The sequence below is a fragment of the Drosophila tropicalis genome, unplaced genomic scaffold (genome assembly GCF_018151085.1).
Source record: "Drosophila tropicalis isolate 14030-0801.00 unplaced genomic scaffold, ASM1815108v1 contig_615, whole genome shotgun sequence".
Taxonomy (NCBI): Eukaryota; Metazoa; Arthropoda; class Insecta; order Diptera; family Drosophilidae; genus Drosophila; species Drosophila tropicalis.
In genome coordinates, this window is record NW_027173095.1 from 1,637,678 (window position 1) to 1,658,879 (window position 21,202).

General features: G+C 38.3%; 1 protein-coding gene across 1 annotated transcript in view; it reads left to right on the plus strand.

Moving 5' to 3' along the window:
• Positions 1–6,259: 6,259 nt before the first annotated feature.
• Positions 6,260–21,202, plus strand: part of mthl15 (methuselah-like 15) — a 285,449-nt gene continuing 270,506 nt past the window's right edge. Inside the window, exon 1 of the mRNA XM_068292211.1 lies at positions 6,260–6,931. Coding sequence (XP_068148312.1) covers positions 6,571–6,931 — 361 coding nt within the window. The 5' untranslated portion in view covers positions 6,260–6,570. The remainder of the gene's footprint in view (positions 6,932–21,202) is intronic.

The following is a 21,202-nucleotide window of genomic DNA, read 5'->3' on the forward strand; positions in this document are numbered from 1 at the left end:
ACCCCGATCTGCAAAAGTTCAGAAGAAACATGCAAAAACTGCTCTCAAATGATACACATCGCTGAAAACGAAACCTGTACCAACGAAAAGTGCTGCCTAAATTGTAAAAACAACTCCGAATTCGACCCTAAACACAGCCCACTGGACCGCAAATGCCCAACATTCATAAAACAACAAGAACTGGTGGCAATCAAAACTACAGAGAAAGTTGACCACAAAACAGCATTATCAATTTATTACTCTCGTCACAACCTGCAACTTAGCAACAGCTACGCATCAACATTAACGAAAGCTGCAACAAATCAAGACGCTCACTCATCAACACCAGAAACAAATACAACTACATCAACATCGACCTCAACATATAACACAAAACCATCATCTACACAGCGAACGAACACCTCATCTCTACCCACATCTTACCACGACCTACTATCAGAGCACCCAAGTACCTCAGCCCTTAGCACAAGCACATCGCACCAACACCACCGCAAAGAAGACATGGAAATGGACGTAGTCTAGTCTCGTTAATTCAAAAAATCTGGCAAGCAAAAAAACTGACGACTTAAAATTAAGAATATTTCCTAAAGAAAAAAACAACACCCTTTCAACAAATCTCAAACCCATAAAACCCAACCTACCTAATACAAAAACTCCTAAAAAAGCAAAACATAAAGACAACAACGACAGCGACAGCGTTTAACCCTTAGAATAACAATGGGCCCCATATGCTGTAATTACCACGAAAATGGACTCAGAATACCCTCACATTTATCTTCTTAAATATAAATAAAACCAAATGACCATTAAGATCATTCAATGGAACATAAACGGTTACACAAATAATTACAGCGAACTCCAAATAATAATTAAAAAACACAAGCCCCTAATTTTATCCCTACAAGAAACACATATAATACACACCAACTACATACCCATACCAATCAACTACACCTTAATAGAAAAAAACAGTTCACCTTCCCATGGGGGTGTAGCCCTCCTGATACACAATTCACTACAAGTTAGAGAAATTACTTTAAACAGTGACTTCGACGCAGTATGCGCAGAATTCACATCGAATCTCAAATTTAGATTAATCTCAGCCTACATTGCACCAAACAAGGGATTTTCTATGAATAATCTCCAAAATGTACTTGAAACCTCAAACATACCCGTGCTAGTCACAGGATGGCATACAAACTGGGTCTCAAACACAAATAATCTTAGAGGAAAAATAAATTAAAAATTCATAACCCAATCAAACTACATCCTACTAAATGACGGTTCTCCAACGCACCTTAGCACCCACAATACACTAACAAACATCGACATAACCTTTAGCAGCCCAATCTTACAACTCGACAGCACATGGTACACAGAAAATTACCTCTTTGGTAGCGATCACTTCCCTATCATAATTAGCCTCTTCAACTCTAATCCAACAATAACACAACACATATCCTCCAAACACATTTTCATTACCGACAAAGCCAACTGGGAACGTTTTTCAAAACTCACAGAAGAATACTCATCACAACTAGAAATAAGCTCAAACATAAACAAAGAAACAGCCAAAATACAAAAAATAATTATATCTAGCGCACATAAAACAATCCCTCAGACACACCCTATGACCAAACTACACAACGTACCTTGGTGGAACAATAATTTACAAAAACTTAGAGACGACAAAGTTAAGAAATGGCACACGCTAAAAAGAAACATCTGTACCTAGAACATCATACAATTTAAACGAGCAAATTCCAAGTTTAGAAGGACACTAAAAGAAGAAAAAAAACTTAGTATCCAAAAGTTCACAACACAGATAGCACCCGACACACCTCCAAAAACAATTTGGAGTAACATCAGACGCTTCTGCGGCCTAAATCCCCAGAAACACATCCATTGCATCCTAAACCCAATAGCAAATCAAAACACCACCAACAAAGCAGAAATAGCAGAACTATTCTGCAAAAACTTCTCAGACACATCATCTGACCACAATTTCTCTACAACCTTTATAAACACAAAACAAGCATCACTAAACAACCCACTCAACCACACATATGTCCCCAGAAAGAGAGCTACAGAAATAGAAAAAGAAATAACACTAGTCGAATTTTTGTCAGCCCTAAACACATTAAAAGGAAATACTCCCGGACTCGACAGAGTAAACTACGCAATGATCAAAAATTTGGACAGGAAAACAAAATGTCGAATAACCAACCTCCAAAACTCTATACTAAACAATTACATCCCCCAAGTTTACAAGAACAGTATAATAGTCCCAATCTCAAAACCCAATACAGACAAAACCTCACTAAACTCCTACCGACCAATATCTCTGAACTCTTGCCTATCAAAGGTGCTAGACAAAATAATAGCAAAGCGACTGTGGTGGTTTGTTTCTAATGACAAACTAATCCATAACAGTCAAACAGGTTTCAAGAAGGGGAAATCTGCTATAGACAGTCTACTGCTGATAGACCATCTACTAACAAGATCCATCTCCAGAAGAAACCATACGTCCATAATATCCCTAGACTTTGCAAAAGCTTTTGACAGAATCGGACTACACTCAATACTTGACCAACTCACGGAATGGAAAACAAGACCTAAAATACTAAACTACATAAAAAACTTCATGACGAACAGGAAAATTACAGTACGAATAAACACCTACCTCTCCCCCTTCCACCCCATCCACAACGGCATCCCCCAGGGCTCGCCACTCTCAGTTATCCTATTTATAATAGCCTACAACAAACTCGCTGAAAAGCTTACCCTACACCCAAACAACAGCCTAAGCGCCTACGCAGACGACTTTAACATAATACTCAAACTAGAAAATAGGAAAAACATTAATATAAACCTAAACCCAATCCTCAGAACCATACTAAACTGGGCCGAATATTCAGGCGCGTTTGCAGAAAGCACAACTGCAAATGCACACTATCAACAGGGATCATACAAATCCAGAATGTCGCATCACTAAAAATACTAGGACTTCACTTTAACAACAAACACAGATGGAATAAACACACGGAACAACTCACGCACACCATGCTCCATGCAATTAATATAATAAAATGCCTTGCAAGCCCAAAGTTCAACTGTAACACATCCACACTTATAAACGTCACTAAAGCAATACTCAACTCCAAGGCAGATTACGGCCTCCCCATCTATGGACACTGCCCAAAAACAACTTTGCGACCTATAAAATCCAAAATTAATGCAGGCCTCAGAATTGCTCTTGGGGCATTCAAAACTACACCATCAAAAAACATTCTATACGAAGCAAGAGTCTCTCCATTAGAAGACAGACGCGAACTACTAACAGCCACCCTCGTAAAAACTCTGATCACAGCAAAAAATTCACCACTACAAAAAATAAAAACATACCGACCTCCTAGACGGCCACAATACAATTCAACAATAGACCTAATAATAAAATAAAGCAGAAACCACAACCTTCCCTTTCAGTCCACAAAACCACTTACTTTGACTACTACACCATGGAATTTAAGCCAAATTATCACGGACACGACACTAAGAAACTTTAATAAAAAAAACACATGCCCACAAACATACAGAGCCTAATTCAATCAAATTAACACTATTGACAAGCTTAAATACACATACATACATCTATACAGACGGATCCCAAAACGACACCATCACTACCTTTGCCATCACAGATGAAGCCGATACCATTAAATCATATCTCCTACCCCACTACTCCTCCGTATTTTCCGCAGAACTCATTGCAATAGTAGAAGCTTTAGAAACCCTAAAAAATAAAAGAGGTAAATTCTGCATATGCACAGACTCACTCTCCGCAATAGACGCAATTAACAACACAAACAACAATGAACATTACCCAAACTACTCTGGGTGCCCGGGCATGTAGGAATAGCAGGGAACGAGCTAGCAGATAATTCTGCTAAAAATGCAACGAAACAGCCTCTAATAACAAAGGAAAACCTTAACGTACAAGACATACAAAAATACTTAAAAAACATGCACCTCACAAAACTACAATCCAACATAACCGAAACATCAACCTGGTATCAAGCTAATAACCCACACAAACTTAACAACTATCACATTTTTCAAAGAAATTCAGTATCCCTCTCGAGAAGAGACCAAATAATAATAACCAGACTTAGACTCGGACACTCCAAAATAACACACATACACTACATCGATCAATCTCCCTGTATATGCCCCTTTTGCAACGACATCATATCAATCGAGCACATCCTCACGAACTGCAATACCCTAAAACCCCAAAGACAAGCAATATTTAAAAACACCAACCCTCTCCAATGCCTAGCACAACCCACATCCTCAAACATATCAAACATTCTAAAATACTTAAGAACAACAAATTTATATCACCACATCTAAGAACATACAAATTAACTTAAATTAAGAAACTCTCATCACCCCATGTATATATGTAAATATGTAAATACATACAACACACAGTTAAGAGAACTCATACAACTCTAGAGCTGAAGGCCTCTGCTGCCATAGCCACGTAATAAGCTAGCCTATAATTTCACTATTAATAAGTTAGCTCTTAAATAAATAAATGTTGATTGCTTTAGACATTCATTTATGATTGTTAATTTCAACGTTTGTATGGCAGCTATATGATATAGCATTCTGATCCGTCTGATTCTGGCACATGTACCGTTTTTAACAATAATTAGTTTATATATCGGACTTTTATTCAAATATAGTTATGATTTTAAAACGCAATATTTAAATATCTACTAGTGCGCCATTTTGCCACACCTTTAGTTTTGGCATTTTAAACTAAAAATTTTAAAGCTGTCTAAATTTTTTCAAATAAACGAATTACACACAATAAGTTTATACATGTAGCAACCTGTTCTATTTAATATCAATCAAAATTAAAAATCTAATTAATGTTTTTTAAACCATTTTTTGGCGAAAATAAATTGATTTTTAAGGTTTAAAATTACATAATCCCGAAAATTTCGATACCGCTGGGTTGCCCCATTCGCCGATTAGCCCCACCTTCCCCTACATAAGTACAAAGTGCATATATTCATAATAGAAATTTTAGTGCAAAATTTAATTGCATTTATTTAAACATTACCAAAAACAATCAGTTTTGTCAATTAACGAGGGCGGCACGGGACGTGGTAAGCACCCAGCTTTATTTTTTGTAGTCTCCGAGATCTACATATGTACATACATATATATGTATGTACATACATACGTGTTCATATGGACGGTCGGATGAATGAAGGTGGCTAGAACGAGTCCGTTATTGATACAGATCAAGAATATACATATGTACATACATATGTACATACATACATATATGTACACTTTACGGGACGGAAAAGATTCCTTTTGCATTTAAAATACAGTTTCACCCTTTAATATAATAATTAATTAAAAGAAAGTTTATATTAATATCATTTCAAAGAAACGTTTGATCTGAAACACTATTTTGAGCAGATAAAAACTCTTTTTTTAACATAACAGCAATTCAAATAAACACTGACTTACAAATACATACATACATTGATTTACAAAAATTTTATGTTATTAAAGAAATGAAGATGTGTTTACAATATCTTATGTACAATTTTCATTACCACTCACTGTGCACATTATTGTCTGTACTCACAACCAACGCATGCTTTTTATTTGTTTATTTAATACACATACTTACATATGTATGCATGTACATATGTACATATGTATGTATGTATGTGTATTTATATTTGATAAAAACTTCCAACAAGCTGAAAAAATTTTAGTTTAGCTAGTGAACCTATCGTGTTCGGTTAAAAGCACATGCGCAATATGTACAATATGTGTATAAACTGATATCTTCATATAAAGTACATACATACATACATATTTATCACAGACTACAACTTATTTGACTGTAAAAGATCAAACAACCTCGTTCTCATAAATACTTTCAGTAAATAATATAAACACTTATTTGTAAATTTGTTAATACAGTAATCAATTGCGGAGAAAACAGTTTAAGTCAATAAAGTGAAATGACTTCTAAAATATTACGATGTTTTTTACTAATAATTTGTATCACTAAAGCATCAAGAGTTGAACGTTGCTGTAGCTCCGGGTCATTCTTTCTCAAAACCCTTTCCAATGGCTTTGACTATTTAAAATGTAGTCCTTTTGAGAATCATGAAATCATTTTTAAAGATGGATTTCAAGTTCATGAAGATTATATTTCGCATCATTGGAATGAAACCGTTAAGTGCGTTTCGTTTAGTTTCTTCAATATTTCAAAGTTACGTAATGTTCCAATAAAACGGACATACAGTTCTTGTTTAGCTATTATGAACAATAATCTTTTTTATATGCAATGAAAATTTAAGTGGTTACAGAGCCCAACAACATCTCGGATATATCGACAAATGTTGTCCACATGGATATTTTTACAGCCCAGAGTATAAAAAATGTTCACAAGCAGAATCTGATTTTCAGGCGTTGTCTGCAATTTTCGATGGTCCAACTGTTGTTATAGATAATACATTTGATTGCCCAATGAGTAAAGTCTTAGTGGATTACACGGTTAAAACGGATGCCATAACATTTAAAGAAAATGTGTTAAGTTGGATTGACGGTACTAAAAACATAAAATCCGGCGATTTTTGCATCGACGTTGTGAATACTTTAGGCAAAAACAAAACAAAAAAGACATTTAAAGGGCAACAGCTATTGTTTGTGCGCACATGTGAAGACTACAAAACCTGTAAAGCAATTCCATGTGTTCGAAAGTGTTGTACCGATGGAGAAACATATGTGAGAGGCAATGATACAACATTTTGTAAAAATTATGAAAGCAATATTAAATTCCAAAGTTTTCCAGGTTGGAAAATTAATGTAAATTTTTCAAAGTCGCCTGGTATGTATAAAATTATAAAGCAAGTTCTTTGAGTTCCATAAGTTTAATATTTATACCTAAATTTAATGACTCTAGTAATCTTTTTAGACAGTTTTGTCTATAAAGCTTAATTTATCCGTTTATTTCAAAAAACAATATTTTTCGAGGTTGAAATGTATGTAGACTCTTAACATTGATGAATAAGAAAAAAACATAAAGAATTTTCACAATACATTCAACATCTGTACATTAGTCAGTCCCAAACTACAAGGGAAATTGTTTTTTCGGAATCTCAAAATGAATACCCTTTATTTTTTTCCCATCGGATCGGATGTCATTAACCCGTGCCGACATGACGTCAAACTTTAAGTTAAATGTTCGTATGAAAGCTATAGGCTCACTATAGAGAAAAGTTGAACTGAATTTTTAGATTTATTAAATAATTAAAAATAAAACATATAGTTCGTATTTCTTATCTTTGTATAAAAAAGAGACATCAAGCATCCAATTTTTTCTTCAAAGTTTGCTTTTTACAGTCGGGATATACATAGCTGTCTATGTTCTTGTACGCAACGTAATAAAAATTGTTTTTGCTCCGTTTGAACAGTGATCAAACCATGGAAATCTTGCATTAACTTGTTCACTTGTCAGAAAACTGTCTCAATATGGAGTCGATTAAACATGAACTTGCTTTTGACAAAGACGAAGTCATCAATGTTTTCTCTGAAATTAAAAAAGATTATTTAACCTACCAAAAAGTGGGCTACAGAGTTCTTCGATGATTGTAATGTAACATTTATTGTCGGCAGGTGGGTTTTCTCTTGTTTGAAATCATTCTTATTTTAGTTTTTAGATTGACATCATCATCAAATAAAACCAGAATATATACTTCATCTGTCAAATACCACAAATGCTGGCAAAACTTCTGCAATGCTGCTTTTGAAATGCTTTTGTCTATTGTTTCGTAATCTTAAATTTCTTCTCTGAATCTCCGCCAAGATATATAATTGAAAGCTCAATTAATTCACGATAGTCATTTCTAACGATATCTTTGGTTAATTCAGTTCTGTATAGTGTTAGCAGTTTGTCAATTTCCGAAACATTTAAACAAGATAGCATTTCTGTACATCTTTGGATTTTCTCGGAATCGATGATTTTCCAGTTCTCTCGGAATTTCTTGAATAATGGGATGTCTGGGCTTGTAGTTACTTGACTGATTTTCGCTTCAAACACGCCTTTAAGTACTAATTCATAAACGTGATGGCGGCAAGCAAAAATAAGCACTTCTCTACCCAGTTTTTATTCGAGAAGCACACATGCTCCATTTAGAAGCAGTAGTATCACAACAGAGAATCTGCACTTTGTCTTCAAGGTTCCAGTTTATAACTGCATCTACCCGTTCCCTTCCTGTCGAGCTAACCAATGTTGATTGATCTAGGGATGAAAAATATTTAGCACGTTGCTTTGCCTCCTCGATGATTCTAAGCCGCGTCTTTTCCTCTTTGTCTGTCCACTCCGGCTAAGTGACCGTGCCGACCTAATTTCTTTGGCGCTGCAAGAAGATATTATCTTCATTTATTTTAATCTATTTATATTTTAATTTAATGTGCGATGTCAAACAAATTGCTTAAGTTTGAAACAAATTCATTTCGACGCTGCTTAAACACTTCTTGAGCTTTTTTTCGCTTTTTTTTGTAATTCTCTTCAAACTTGGTAAAAATTAACTAGATTTTTAACAGAGTTGGGTATTGATCTTGTCGTTATACGTGCCTTTTCCCAATAAATAATACACTCCCGAATTGTAAGATTTGCACTTTCACTGATATTTAAGTTCATTTCACGAATATTATAGAACAAAATTGCCAGTACTTGCCCGTTAGAGGGAAGTTTACAACCGGTAATTTGATGATTTACGTCCCCTACTAAAAATATTTCCGTTTCGGAACTTTATAACTCCAGTGATAATTTGATGATTTACGTCCCCTACTAAAAATATTTCCGTTTCGGAACTTCATAACTCCATTGACATGTTGACTACACGAAAACAACGCGATGACTAATAAAACAAACAAGTAATTACTCCCAATTAAAGCTACAGGGTGCTTGCGGTACTATATGGGTACTATACAAGTACCGACATGTTTGCGATCAACTCGGCACGGGTTGCCGTTATTCTAAATAGTCAAAACTTTATTTTCAAATGTTTTTAGACCATTCAAACAAAATAAGAGGGTATGCATTAAAAAAAAAACATTTTAATTTTTTTAGGTACACTCTACTGTACATACATACATACATACATGTGGTATATGTGGTAGACATGCATACTGATTAATTTAATAATTAATGACACCGGATTGCATGTACTTCGTTGTGTGAGGACTTCGGCATACGTTCGGTTACACGCATACGAGATGCCGCGCTTGTTCGTCCCCCAGGGGAATATGAGTGCCGGGCTCTGATTTAGAGATGGAACGACGCTCTCTCTGTCTCTCTTTCTCGTGCTTTCTGCGTGCATGACAAAGTATACCAAATATATTATACATATAAGTTATTATAAGACGTGGTTGAGTTTCTTGGTTTAATTATTATTATTGGAAACTTGCATTCAGCGCAAGTGTCGCTATTCACGAACGCCAGCTTAGTATTCCGTCGTCTAAGAGCATTGTCAGCATAGCACAGTCGTATATTTTTATGATATTATTTCCTTCTATGAATATTGAGTTCTACATAACTAATTAATTTGATTTGAACATTTTTGTGTATTTGCATTCTGCTAGTTTTCGCGAAATAACGCCAATTATTCATTTACATATATCTTGTGCTTTGGTTGATTTGGCATAAAACTCGATGAAGTAGTGATTTGTGTTTTATTAGAATAATTTCTATGAATTCTGCAAAATTGCGAATGTCACTTAAGTTGTAAGTGTTTTTTTTTTTTTAGTTTTTGTTTGACTGTCTGGACTAATTATTTCAAGATATGCTTCTTGGAGTGTTTAAAAATCTGTGTCGTTTTGAATGTAAAGTGCGTTATTAACTGACTATATGTGACTATATCATATTGCTCTCATACGTACGATTGGTTGAAAACAGTGACTTTTGCCAATAACTTCGTTACTTTCTACGCGATTGCTTTCAAATGAAACTTGTCAGTTTTATGTATCTGTTAATGACTGTGCCAAATTCGATCAAGATCGGGCGACTATAGCTTATAGCTCCTATAGGAACAATCGGTGGATAACAGTGACTCTCATTAATAACTTCGTTTTTTAATATGTAAGCCGTTTCGCAAACATTAAATAAACGTTTTTTTATAACGTTTTTCCACTTTGAAGACCATAGGTAATGAAACAGTAGCAAAAAACTTGCATTAATATTCCATGATAATAATATTTTATTTATTTTTTATTTATTTATTTACGTCAACTAACACAGCAGTCGACGAAAAAGCTTAAGCTAAAGACAGATAGTAATTAAATGAAGAAGGTAGCTTAGCTTTATATACAACTAAACATCCCCAGCCCGGTGGAGGTGTTTTATTTGCACAAGGTGCCAGCTATGCCCCGATTCACAGCCAATGTGGCCAGGGATGAGTTGCAGCCAATCCAAGTCCAGAATATTTTCATTGGTTTCGCTGTAGATGATTAAAAAGTATAGCGCGAAGAGAAGTGACAGAAAGATGAGGAGAGATAAGGTGAGAAAGGTTGTTAAAAGATTGGCAAAGAACACGAAGAGGTTCGTGAAGAGAGTAGTTAGTCAGACATCTACTAAGGTGAATAGGAAAAGAGTTTCTGGTCCGACGTGAGGGAACACAAAAATACAGCGTATCTAGTAAATTCGTAGAAATGACTTCGCCGTTGACTAGTTTATGGAGAAAGAGAATGCCAAAAACAAGCCTACGGTTATAAAGTGAAGGAAGATTAATAAGAAGAAGTCTGTCAGAATAAGAAGGTAGGCGAACACCCGGGTCCCAATTTAGACCGCGTAGCGCAAACTTAAGGAATTGCTTCTGTACCGATTCCATACTACGCTGGTGAACATCATATTGCGGGTTCCACACTGGCGAGCAATATTCTAGAGTAGGGCGAACTAACGAAGTGTATAAAACCTTTGTTACATAGGGATCATCAAATTCTTTGGCCCAACGTTTAATGAAGCCGAGAAGGCTGCTAGCTCTGTTGACAATTGAAGAAATATGAACATTAAATGAAAGTTTAGGGTCAAACATAACGCCTAAGTCTTTGAATGATGGAACACAATCTAACAGAACAGACTTAATAGAGTAATGAGCTAGGAGCGGAGACAAACGACTGAAAGTCATAAAAGAACATTTAGAGGCATTAAGGTGTAATTTATTAACGTGGCACCAATCACAGAACGCATCTTTCATCGTTTTATGAAAATAGTGTGTAACGTTAATTTTAATTTCGTTGCATTTACTAAATTATATTTAGCGGTTGTAGAAATTCAGATGATTTTCTGAAATGGCTAATAGGTTTTCATTATCTTCTGTAGCAGTGTGTATTGTAGAACTGCTTATTTCTTCACTTAAAAGGTTTTCGTCTATTTTCATTATGGAAAGGGCGTCTGCCACATAATTCTCTGTTTCTGGTAATTATTTTATTTTGTAATAAAATTCGTTCAATTTTATCTTCCATCTCTGTAATTTCATCTTATGTTCTTTGATATTTTCTAACCAGACAAGGGGTTTAATGTTACTTAGGATTTCAGAATGTAAATTCATTGTATCTGTACATTCATACATATGTACATACATACATGTATGTATAGGTGGTAGGCATGCATACTGATTAATTTAATAATTAATGACACCGGATTGCAGGTACACAATTTTGTCCCGTTCCATTGGATTCTGAAAGTAAAATCGAAAAAGAACTCTCAACAAAAGGCCACCCGCACATAGGATCAGAATCGTCGTGTCATCTGTGTGCATGGTGATTTAGTGATATAGAGTATGTCGCGGCACGAAAAGAGCACTAAAAAATGTAGTTGTATGCGTCTTTTTTTTAATTCGTTTATTTAGAATGTCAAATATAGTGTAGTAAGTTATACAAGTTTTTAGCAATAAATTGGACAGGCGATAACATATGTTACATAAGTAGAAAAAAAATAGACAGATATAAGGGGAGAGAAATTTTGTTTGCTGCCATGCGAATCCTGCGGAACTGCCTTGCGGTATTGCGTCGCAGGGATAATGGCGAGCATCAGTTATGCACCTCCAGCGTGTCGTTCTCGCTCAAGGAGCCTCAGCTTGCTCATAGTCACGAATGCATAGTTGCACACTGCTGACCATGACCGTGTTGTTGTCATCACGCTATTCGTCAAATTGGCGACTGTGGGTGTCTCTCCCATTTCAACCGACAGATTTCGTCGCTCTTCCACATCTTCTTGGCGCAATGTGTATTCATCACTGGTTTTATGTCGAGAACGGTGCAGGTATGTCCTATAACAGCCATGACCACTGCGTAAGTGGTCGTAAGCGTCTAGGTGTCTTCGCCTGTCGCCTATTTATCCAAGCATTTATCTCGAGTATCAGCTTGTTGGTCCACCGACCTTTTGTTGAGACTGCCCATCGATGCTGTCATTCTGCCAGGCAGGCTTGTTTCGCCATTTTGATAATTGTTTTCCTGGTCGAGGGGGTCCATACTTGTCCCTGATGTTGCTGGAAGATCGTTTGCGCCTCTTATGTCACGCGGTGTCATCCCTGCAATGACTAGCGCAGCGTCATCGGAAATGATCCGGAAACCACGGCAAACACGCAGAGCCCTAGACGGTATGTAGAGTCAAGTCCTCTTTTGTACGTTTTTCGCTGCATCGCTTCTGCCCATACCGGTGCACCATAAAGTATGCTCGATTTGACAACATTCATGAGCAACATTCTCTGTGCTTGCCGTGGGCCCCTTGCATTCATCATTATGCGGTTCAATACTCTACATGTTTCTGCTGCCTTTGTGTTGACATTTTGCAGGTGCTCCTTAAATGAGAGTCTTGTGTCAAGTAAGACACCAAGGTATCTTATCGATCTACTAGATTGTATGGTACACGTTTTCAGTTGGATTTTGGCAACTTCCACCGTCTTGCGGCTGCTTACAAGGACAGCCTCTGTTTTGTGGTCCGCTAGGGTCAGTCCTGCATCAGAACGCCACTGTTTTGCTGCGCCAATGGACACTACCGTTTTCTCCTCAGCCTCACGTAAATGTTTTGCGACGACCACTAGCGCTACATCGTCAGCAAATCCTACGATGTGGCATTCTGGGGGCAGTTTTATGCGCAATATGCCATCATACATGGCGTTCCACAGAAGCGGGCCAAGTACTGAGCCTTGCGGTACGCCTCCCCTGTTTTAATGAGAGCGTACGCCATTTCGTGTGTCGGAATTTATACGCGGTTCCGGAAGTAATCCTCTATGGTGAACCAGCTGAGTGCATCAATAATCTTTGTCCAGTTGGCGTCAGTCCGGCTGCAAGCGGGCAGCTAGCTTAATGGCTTTGTTAGGAATTGCATTGATGGCCAGGGGATTTGTTGTCTTGCAGGTGCCCTGCTGCCAATAGCACCCCTCTGTATTTACCGGGCTGTATTCGCTTAATATGGGACTTTCGTTCCTTGGCAATACCGTTGACTTACTTGGGAACAGCGTTTTAACGATATGCTCCATATGTTGCTCTAACGGTGCTGCTGGCTTTATCGCCTTAAGCTTCTTCATGGCTAGCTTGTATGCCATACCCCAAATTTCAGTTTAAGCCTCGTTGCACAGGTCCAAAAAGCACTTACGCTTGCAGTCCTTGATTATCCTGTTGAGTAATCTGCGGCGATCGGCATATTTTCCTTGTCCTCGGGCTATCTGGTAACATCGCCTCGCCCGCAGGCATCTATTCCTGGCCTCAGCAATTCCAGCATTCCACCAGTAAACAGACCTTTTGTGCCTGCTATGGCTCCTGCATACGGCCATGCTTCTGTCGCATGCTGTAGTGATAGCGGCCATTAATTTTCTAGATATATCATTAGCGTCTCCTTGTACATTTTTCGTTTGTCCGGTGTAACTGCAGCTGCTGCTAGACTGTCGCCAATAGTGCACATGATTGCTGTATGGTCGCTGGTTGTATAATGGCTGCAAAGCCAAATGTTAAAAATTTGCCTGCTGGTGAAGGTCACGTCGATGACAGAGCCGTAGCCCGCTCTCTTAAATGTGAACTTGCTGCCTGTGTTCAACACTACCAGATTTGAGGTGGCGAATGCTTCGAGTACCGTGCGGCCTTTCGCGTTTGTTGAGCTGCTGCCCCATTCTTCAGACCAAGCATTAAAATCACCGGCAACAACTACTTTGGTCTTTCCACGCACGTCTGCAGAAAGTTGATCGAGCACAGCCTCAAATTCACGTATGTTTAGGCTTGGTGCCAAATAACAACTGCCGCACAAAACAGTTGTGATGATGCTGGATGAGCAGTGGGTTTTTGCCACAGATCCAAATATCTGCTTTGTCAGTTGTATCCGCTGCCCGCAGGCTGCTAGCCCCTACCCTGTATGGCTCACTAAGAATAGCGACATCTACATCCAATAAGCAATAATATCGGCTTTTGTTACCAGGCAGTCCAGTTGGCGTAGCTCGAGATGTGTCACATAAGTTACTGTGCGAATTTTTGGCGCTTGTTTCCGGTACACTGCTCAGTTCTTCGTGTAGCTTGTTGCCTCCATCCTTAGTTTTTAGCTCCAACAACAGGTCGCCATTCTGAGTCTTTTTGGCCCTTGCAACGCTATCTTTAACATAGCTTAGCCGCCCATCTTCGCGCCTGGTGACCATCCTGAGCATATCCGCGTATAATGGCATCAGGCCTGCCTCTCCGCATGATTGGCTTGCTCTTTGCGCCTATCAGTTGCCATTCTGGGTCAGAGTCATCTTTTCCTGCAGATTCTAGCACTGGTGCTATAGCAGTCTCTGCGATATGATTTCTCGCCATGTTTGGTTGAGATGCGCCGCCTCTTAATTTGGAGTATTTCTCTGTGCCAGTGCATCTTCTATTTGCCGCTTTGGGCTGTCAGCATGGCTAACTTTAGCTCCAATATACTGGGCTTTGGCGGTGACGGGCAAAGTTTGCGTGGCCATCTCAACCTTACGTACTGCTTTGCTTTTGTCACCGAGTACTTTGTGACAGATGACAATTTGCAGCTCTATCATCCGCCGTATGTGCTGCATTGTGTTCTGGTTAATATGCCGGACCTGCGGCTTACCATCATCCTTCTTCTTGAAGGTATTCTCCAATTGTCAGAGGAGGCTGCCAAGATCATCTAGCTCCGGTATGCCCGATATCACAGTGGGACTTGTTGCCAGAGCCGCGCTGTTTTGGCTATCAGGCACCTGCAACGGACGCCCAGCTGGCGACGACACTGGTGACCGCCTCATCCTGTTGGACTTACTGAAAATTGCCTCCTCGCCTACTGGATCACTAGTTGCACAGCCCCAGCGTGCTTGATCCATAGACGCTGCAATTTTGTCCTTTCTGCGTTATGCAACACTGGTCGCACTGATCAGTGGCGCTTTATTGGTCAACTCTATTGTTTTATTTCGCAGCAACAAGTGGTAATGTGTCCAGCGCAGAGAGGATACTGGATAATAGAGAGGATTTCTACGCACCAATACAATGAAAGCGGCTGTGGTGGGCAGACAAAAACGCGCCAAGTCCCACAACAGTCACAAAACCTATACGATAGTGGCCCTGGTTATGGCAAGTCTTTGCCAAAGGAAAACTGCTTCGGCTGAGTAGTGTGGCACAGAGTCTCTCCCCTGGTTAATATAAACTTTGATTCTAGGCACTGTCGCGACCAAACTACGGAGCACTTGGAAAACATTGTAATTTTAAGATTGATTCTTTATTCCAAATTATTATTTTGCTTAAGCTAAGTTTACATATATATTCTTATGCTGCGACTTATGCGACAGCTACAAAAGAGAAGGAGAGCGTCAGTACATGTGAATATGTTTATGTACATACATCAATGTATATATATAAATATATTCAAGTGCACAAATATATTTTAATGAGTATATGTTTAATTGTTTGTACTTGCAACAAAGTGTTATAAGTTGAGCTCATTGTATTAAATGATTATTTGTATGAATATACTACAGCACATACATATGTAACAGGCAGAAGGAAGCTTCTCCGACCCTATAAAGTGTATATATTCTTGATCAGGATCAACAGCCGAGTGCATCTAGCCATGTCCGTCTGTCCGTCCGTCTGTATGAACACGGAGATCTCGGAGGTTAAAAGAGCTAGAGCCACCAAATTTGGTATGTATACTCGTGTAGTATGTATAGAGTTAATTGGAATTATGGCCACGCCCTCTTACGCCTTCAGAATTTACATAAAACTGTTTTTCTTAAAAAGCATAATAGCTAGAGACATTAAATTTGGCTTATATACTCGTTTAGTTAGCGCGCAGAAACTAATTATTCAAACTTTTTGCCACGCCCTCTTCCGCCCCCGGAATTTACATAAAACTGATTTTCTTAAAAACTATTAATTCTACCGACATTAAAATTTTGGTATGTAAACTAGCTTAATAGACGCGCAGATATTCACTATTTAAAAATTTTGACACGCCCACTTCCGCTCCCGAAAATGAAATAAAACTGGTTTTCTCGAAAACTAACAAAGCCAAAGTCACCAAATTTAAAATGTAGATTTTTTTAGTATGCGAGCAGGATTTGTGTACTTTACTATTTCGACACGCCATTTCCGCCTTCGTAATTTAAAAAAAAATCGATTGCCTTTTGCAATTTTTTAACTATCGCAACCAAATTTGGCAGACCAATTAATCTTATATATTTCTACCAAACTCCCAAATTTGATTAAAATCGGACTAGAAACATACAAAATATGCCTATGAACGTATTTTAAGCGTATAGGTGTCTTCGCCATGACGCCTATTTATCCAAGCATTTATATCGGGTATCAGCTTGTTGGTCCACCGACTGCCCATCGATGCTGCCATTCTGCCAGGCTGGCTTGTTTCGCCATTTTGATAATTGTTCTCCTGGTCGAGGGGGTCCATACTTGTCCCTCATGTTGCTGGAAGATCGTTTGCGCCTCTTATGTCACGCGGTGTCATCCCTGCAATGACTAGCGCAGCGTCATCGGAAATAATCCGGAAACCACGGCAAACACGCAGAGCCCTAGACGGTATGTAGAGTCAAGTCCTCTTTTGTACGTTTTTCGCTGCATCGCTTCTGCCCATACCGGTGCACCATAAAGTATGCTCGATTTGACAACATTCATGAGCAACATTCTCTGTGCTTGCCGTGGGCCCCTTGCATTCATCATTATGCGGTTCAATACTCTACATGTTTCTGCTGCCTTTGTGTTGACATGTTGCAGGTGCTCCTTAAATGAGAGGCTTGTGTCAAGTAAGACACCAAGGTATCTTATCGATCTACTAGATTGTATGGTACACGTTTTCAGTTCGATTTTAGCAACTTCCACCGTCTTGCGGCTACTTGACCAGCCTCTGTTTTGTGGTCCGCTAGGGTCAGTCCTGCATTAGAAAGCCACTGTTTTGCTGCGCCCATGGACACCACCGTTTTCTCCTCAGCATCACGTAAATGTTTTGCGACGACCACTAGCGCTATATCGTCAGCAAATCCTACGACGTGGCATTTTGGGGGCAGTTTTATGCGCAATTTGCCATCATACATGGCGTTCCACAGAAGCGGGCCAAGTACTGAGCCTTGCGGTACGCTTCCCCTGTTTTAATGAGAGCGTACGCCATTTCGTGTGTCGTTATTTAATACGCGTTTCCGGAAGTAATCCTCTATGGTGAATCTGCTGAGTGCATCAATAATCTTTGTCCAGTTGGCGGCAGTCCGGCTGCAAGCGGGCAGCTATCTTAATGGCTTTGTTAGGAATTGCATTGATGGCCAGGGGATTTGTTGTCTTGCAGGTGCCCTGCTGCCAATAGCACCTCCTCCGTAGTTACCAGGCTGTATTCGCTTAATATGGGACTTTCGTTCCCTGGCAATACCGTTGACGTACTTGGGAACAGCGTTTTAACGATATGCTCCATATGTTGCTCTAACGGTGCTGCTGGCTTTATCGCCTTAAGCTTCTTCATGGCTAGCTTGTATGCCATACCCCAAATTTCAGTTTAAGCCTCGTTGCACAGGTCCAAAAAGCACTTACGCTTGCAGTCCTTGATTATCCTGTTGAGTAATCTGCGGCGATCGGCATATTTTCCTTGTCCTCGGGCTATCTGGTAACATCGCCTCGCCCGCAGGCATCTATTCCTGGCCTCAGCAATTCCAGCATTCCACCAGTAAACAGACCTTTTGTGCCTGCTATGGCTCCTGTATACGGCCATGCTTCTGTCGCATGCTGTAGTGATAGCGGCCATTAATTTTCTAGATATATCATTAGCGTCTCCTTGTACATTTTTCGTTTGTCCGGTGTAACTGCAGCTGCTGCTGGACTGTCGCCAATAGTGCACATGATTGCTGTATGGTGGCTGGTTGTATAATGGCTGCAAAGCCAAATGTTAAAAATTTGCCTGCTGGTGAAGGTCACGTCGATGACAGAGCCGTAGCCCGCTCTCTTAAATGTGAACTTGCTGCCTGTGTTCAACACTACCAGATCTGAGGTGGCGAATGCTTCGAGTAAACACTTCTTGAGCTTTTTTTTTCTCATTTTTTTGTAATTCTCTCCAAACTTGGTATAAATTTACTAGATTTTTAACAGAGTTGGGTATTGATCCTGTCGTTATACGTGCCTTTTCCCAATAAATAATACACTCCCGAATTGTAAGATTTCCACTTTCACTGACATTTAAGTTCATTTCACGATTATTATAGAACAAAATTGCCAGTACTTGCCCGTTAGAGGGAAGTTTACAACCGGTAATTTGATGATTTACGTCCCCTACTAAAAATATTTCCGTTTCGGAACTTCATAACTCCATTGACATGTTGACTACACGAAAACAACGCGATGACTAATAAAACAAACAAGTAATTACTCCCAATTAAAGCTACAGGGTGCTTGCGCCGTACTATACAAGTACCGACATGTTTGCGATCAACTCGGCACGGGTTGCCGTTATTCTAAATAGTCAAAACTTTATTTTCAGATGTTTTTAGACCTATCAAACAAAATAAGAGGGTATGCATTAAAAAAAAACATTTTAATTTTTTTTGGTACACTCTACTGTACATACATACATACATACATGTGGTATATGTGGTAGACATGCATACTGATTAATTTAATAATTAATGACACCGGATTGCATGTACTTCGTTGTGTGAGGACTTCGGCATACGTTCGGTTACACGCATACGAGATGCCGAGCTTGTTCGTCCCCCAGGGGAATATGAGTGCCGGGCTCTGATTTAGAGATGGAACGACGCTCTCTCTGTCTCTCTTTCTCGTGCTTTCTGCGTGCATGACAAAGTATACCAAATATATTATACATATAAGTTATTATAAGACGTGGTTGAGTTTCTTGGTTTAATTATTATTATTGGAAACTTGCATTCAGCGCAAGTGTCGCTATTCACGAACGCTAGCTTAGTATTCCGTCGTCTAAGAGCATTGTCAGCATAGCACAGTCGTATATTTTTATGATATTATTTCCTTCTATGAATATTGAGTTCTACATAACTAATTAATTTGATTTGAACATTTTTGTGTATTTGCATTCTGCTAGTTTTCGCGAAATAACGCCAATTATTCATTTACATATATCTTGTGTTTTGGTTGATTTGGCATAAAACTCGATGAAGTAGTGATTTGTGTTTTATTAGAATAATTTCTATGAATTCTGCAAAATTGCGAATGTCACTTAAGTTGTAAGTGTTTTTTTTTTTTTAGTTTTTGTTTGACTGTCTGGACTAATTATTTCAACATATGCTTCTTGGAGTGTTTAAAAATCTGTGTCGTTTTGAATGTAAAGTGCGTTATTATACCCTTGCAAAAAGGGTTTATTAGCTTTGGTCCGAAGTGTGGAACGGATTCAGCCGGATCGGACCGCCATATCATAAAGCTCCAATATATAGCAAAGCCACGACTTTTGTCAATAACTTCGTTACTTTTTACGCAAATGTCCTACATTTATATTTCTCTGTTTAATATAGCTATTAATCACTGTGCTAAATTTGATTAACTGACTATATGTGACTATATCATATTGCTCTCGTAGGTACGATTGGTTGAAAACAGTGACTTTTGCCAATAACTTCGTTACTTTCTACGCGATTGCTTTCAAATGAAACTTGTCAGTTTTATGTATCTGTTAATGACTGTGCCAAATTCGATCAAGATCGGGCGACTATAGCTTATAGCTCCCATAGGAACAATCGGTGGATAACAGTGACTCTCATTAATAACTTCGTTTTTTTTTTTTTTTATTTATTTATTTATTTATTTACGTCAACTAACACAGCAGTCGACGAAAAAGCTTAAGCTAAAGACAGATAGTAATTAAATGAAGAAGGTAGCTTAGCTTTATACACAACTAAACATCCATTTTAATATGTAAGCCGTTTCGCAAACATTAAATAAACCCTTTAAAACGTTTTTCCACTTTGAAGACCATAGGTAATGAAACAGTAGCAAAAAACTTGCATTAATTAATTCCATGATAAGGATATTTCTTCTAACGTTAATTTTAATTTCGTTGCATTTACTAAATTCTATTTAGCGGTTTTAGAAATTCAGATGATTTTCTGAAATGGCTAATAGGTTTTCATTATCTTCTGTAGCAGTGTGTATTGTAGAACTGCTTATTTCTTCACTTAAAAGGTTTTCGTCTATTTTCATTATGGAAAGGGCGTCTGCCACATAATTCTCTGTTTCTGGTAATTATTTTATTTTGTAATAAAATTCGTTCAATTTTATCTTCCATCTCTGTAATTTCATCTTAGGTTCTTTGATATTGTCCAACCAGACAAGGGGCTTAAGGTCACTTTTCATAATGTCTACCGAAGAGGTATGGCCTAAAATATGTGGTTTCCCATACGATAGACAGTAGTTCCTTACCTATGGCTGAAAAATAAAGTTCATGTTCGTTAAGTGTTCTACTAGCATAAGAATTAGATCTATGGTTTTGTAATATGAACGCACCTAAAGCTATATTGCTAGCATCAGTGGTTAGAAAAAATGTTTTGTTTACAATCGGGATATTCAAGTATGGGATCATTCTTAAGGAGGCATTTTAACTTTTCAAAGGATGAAATATAATGTGGGTCGTTTATGTTAATGTTAGCTCCTTTCTTTAATCCAA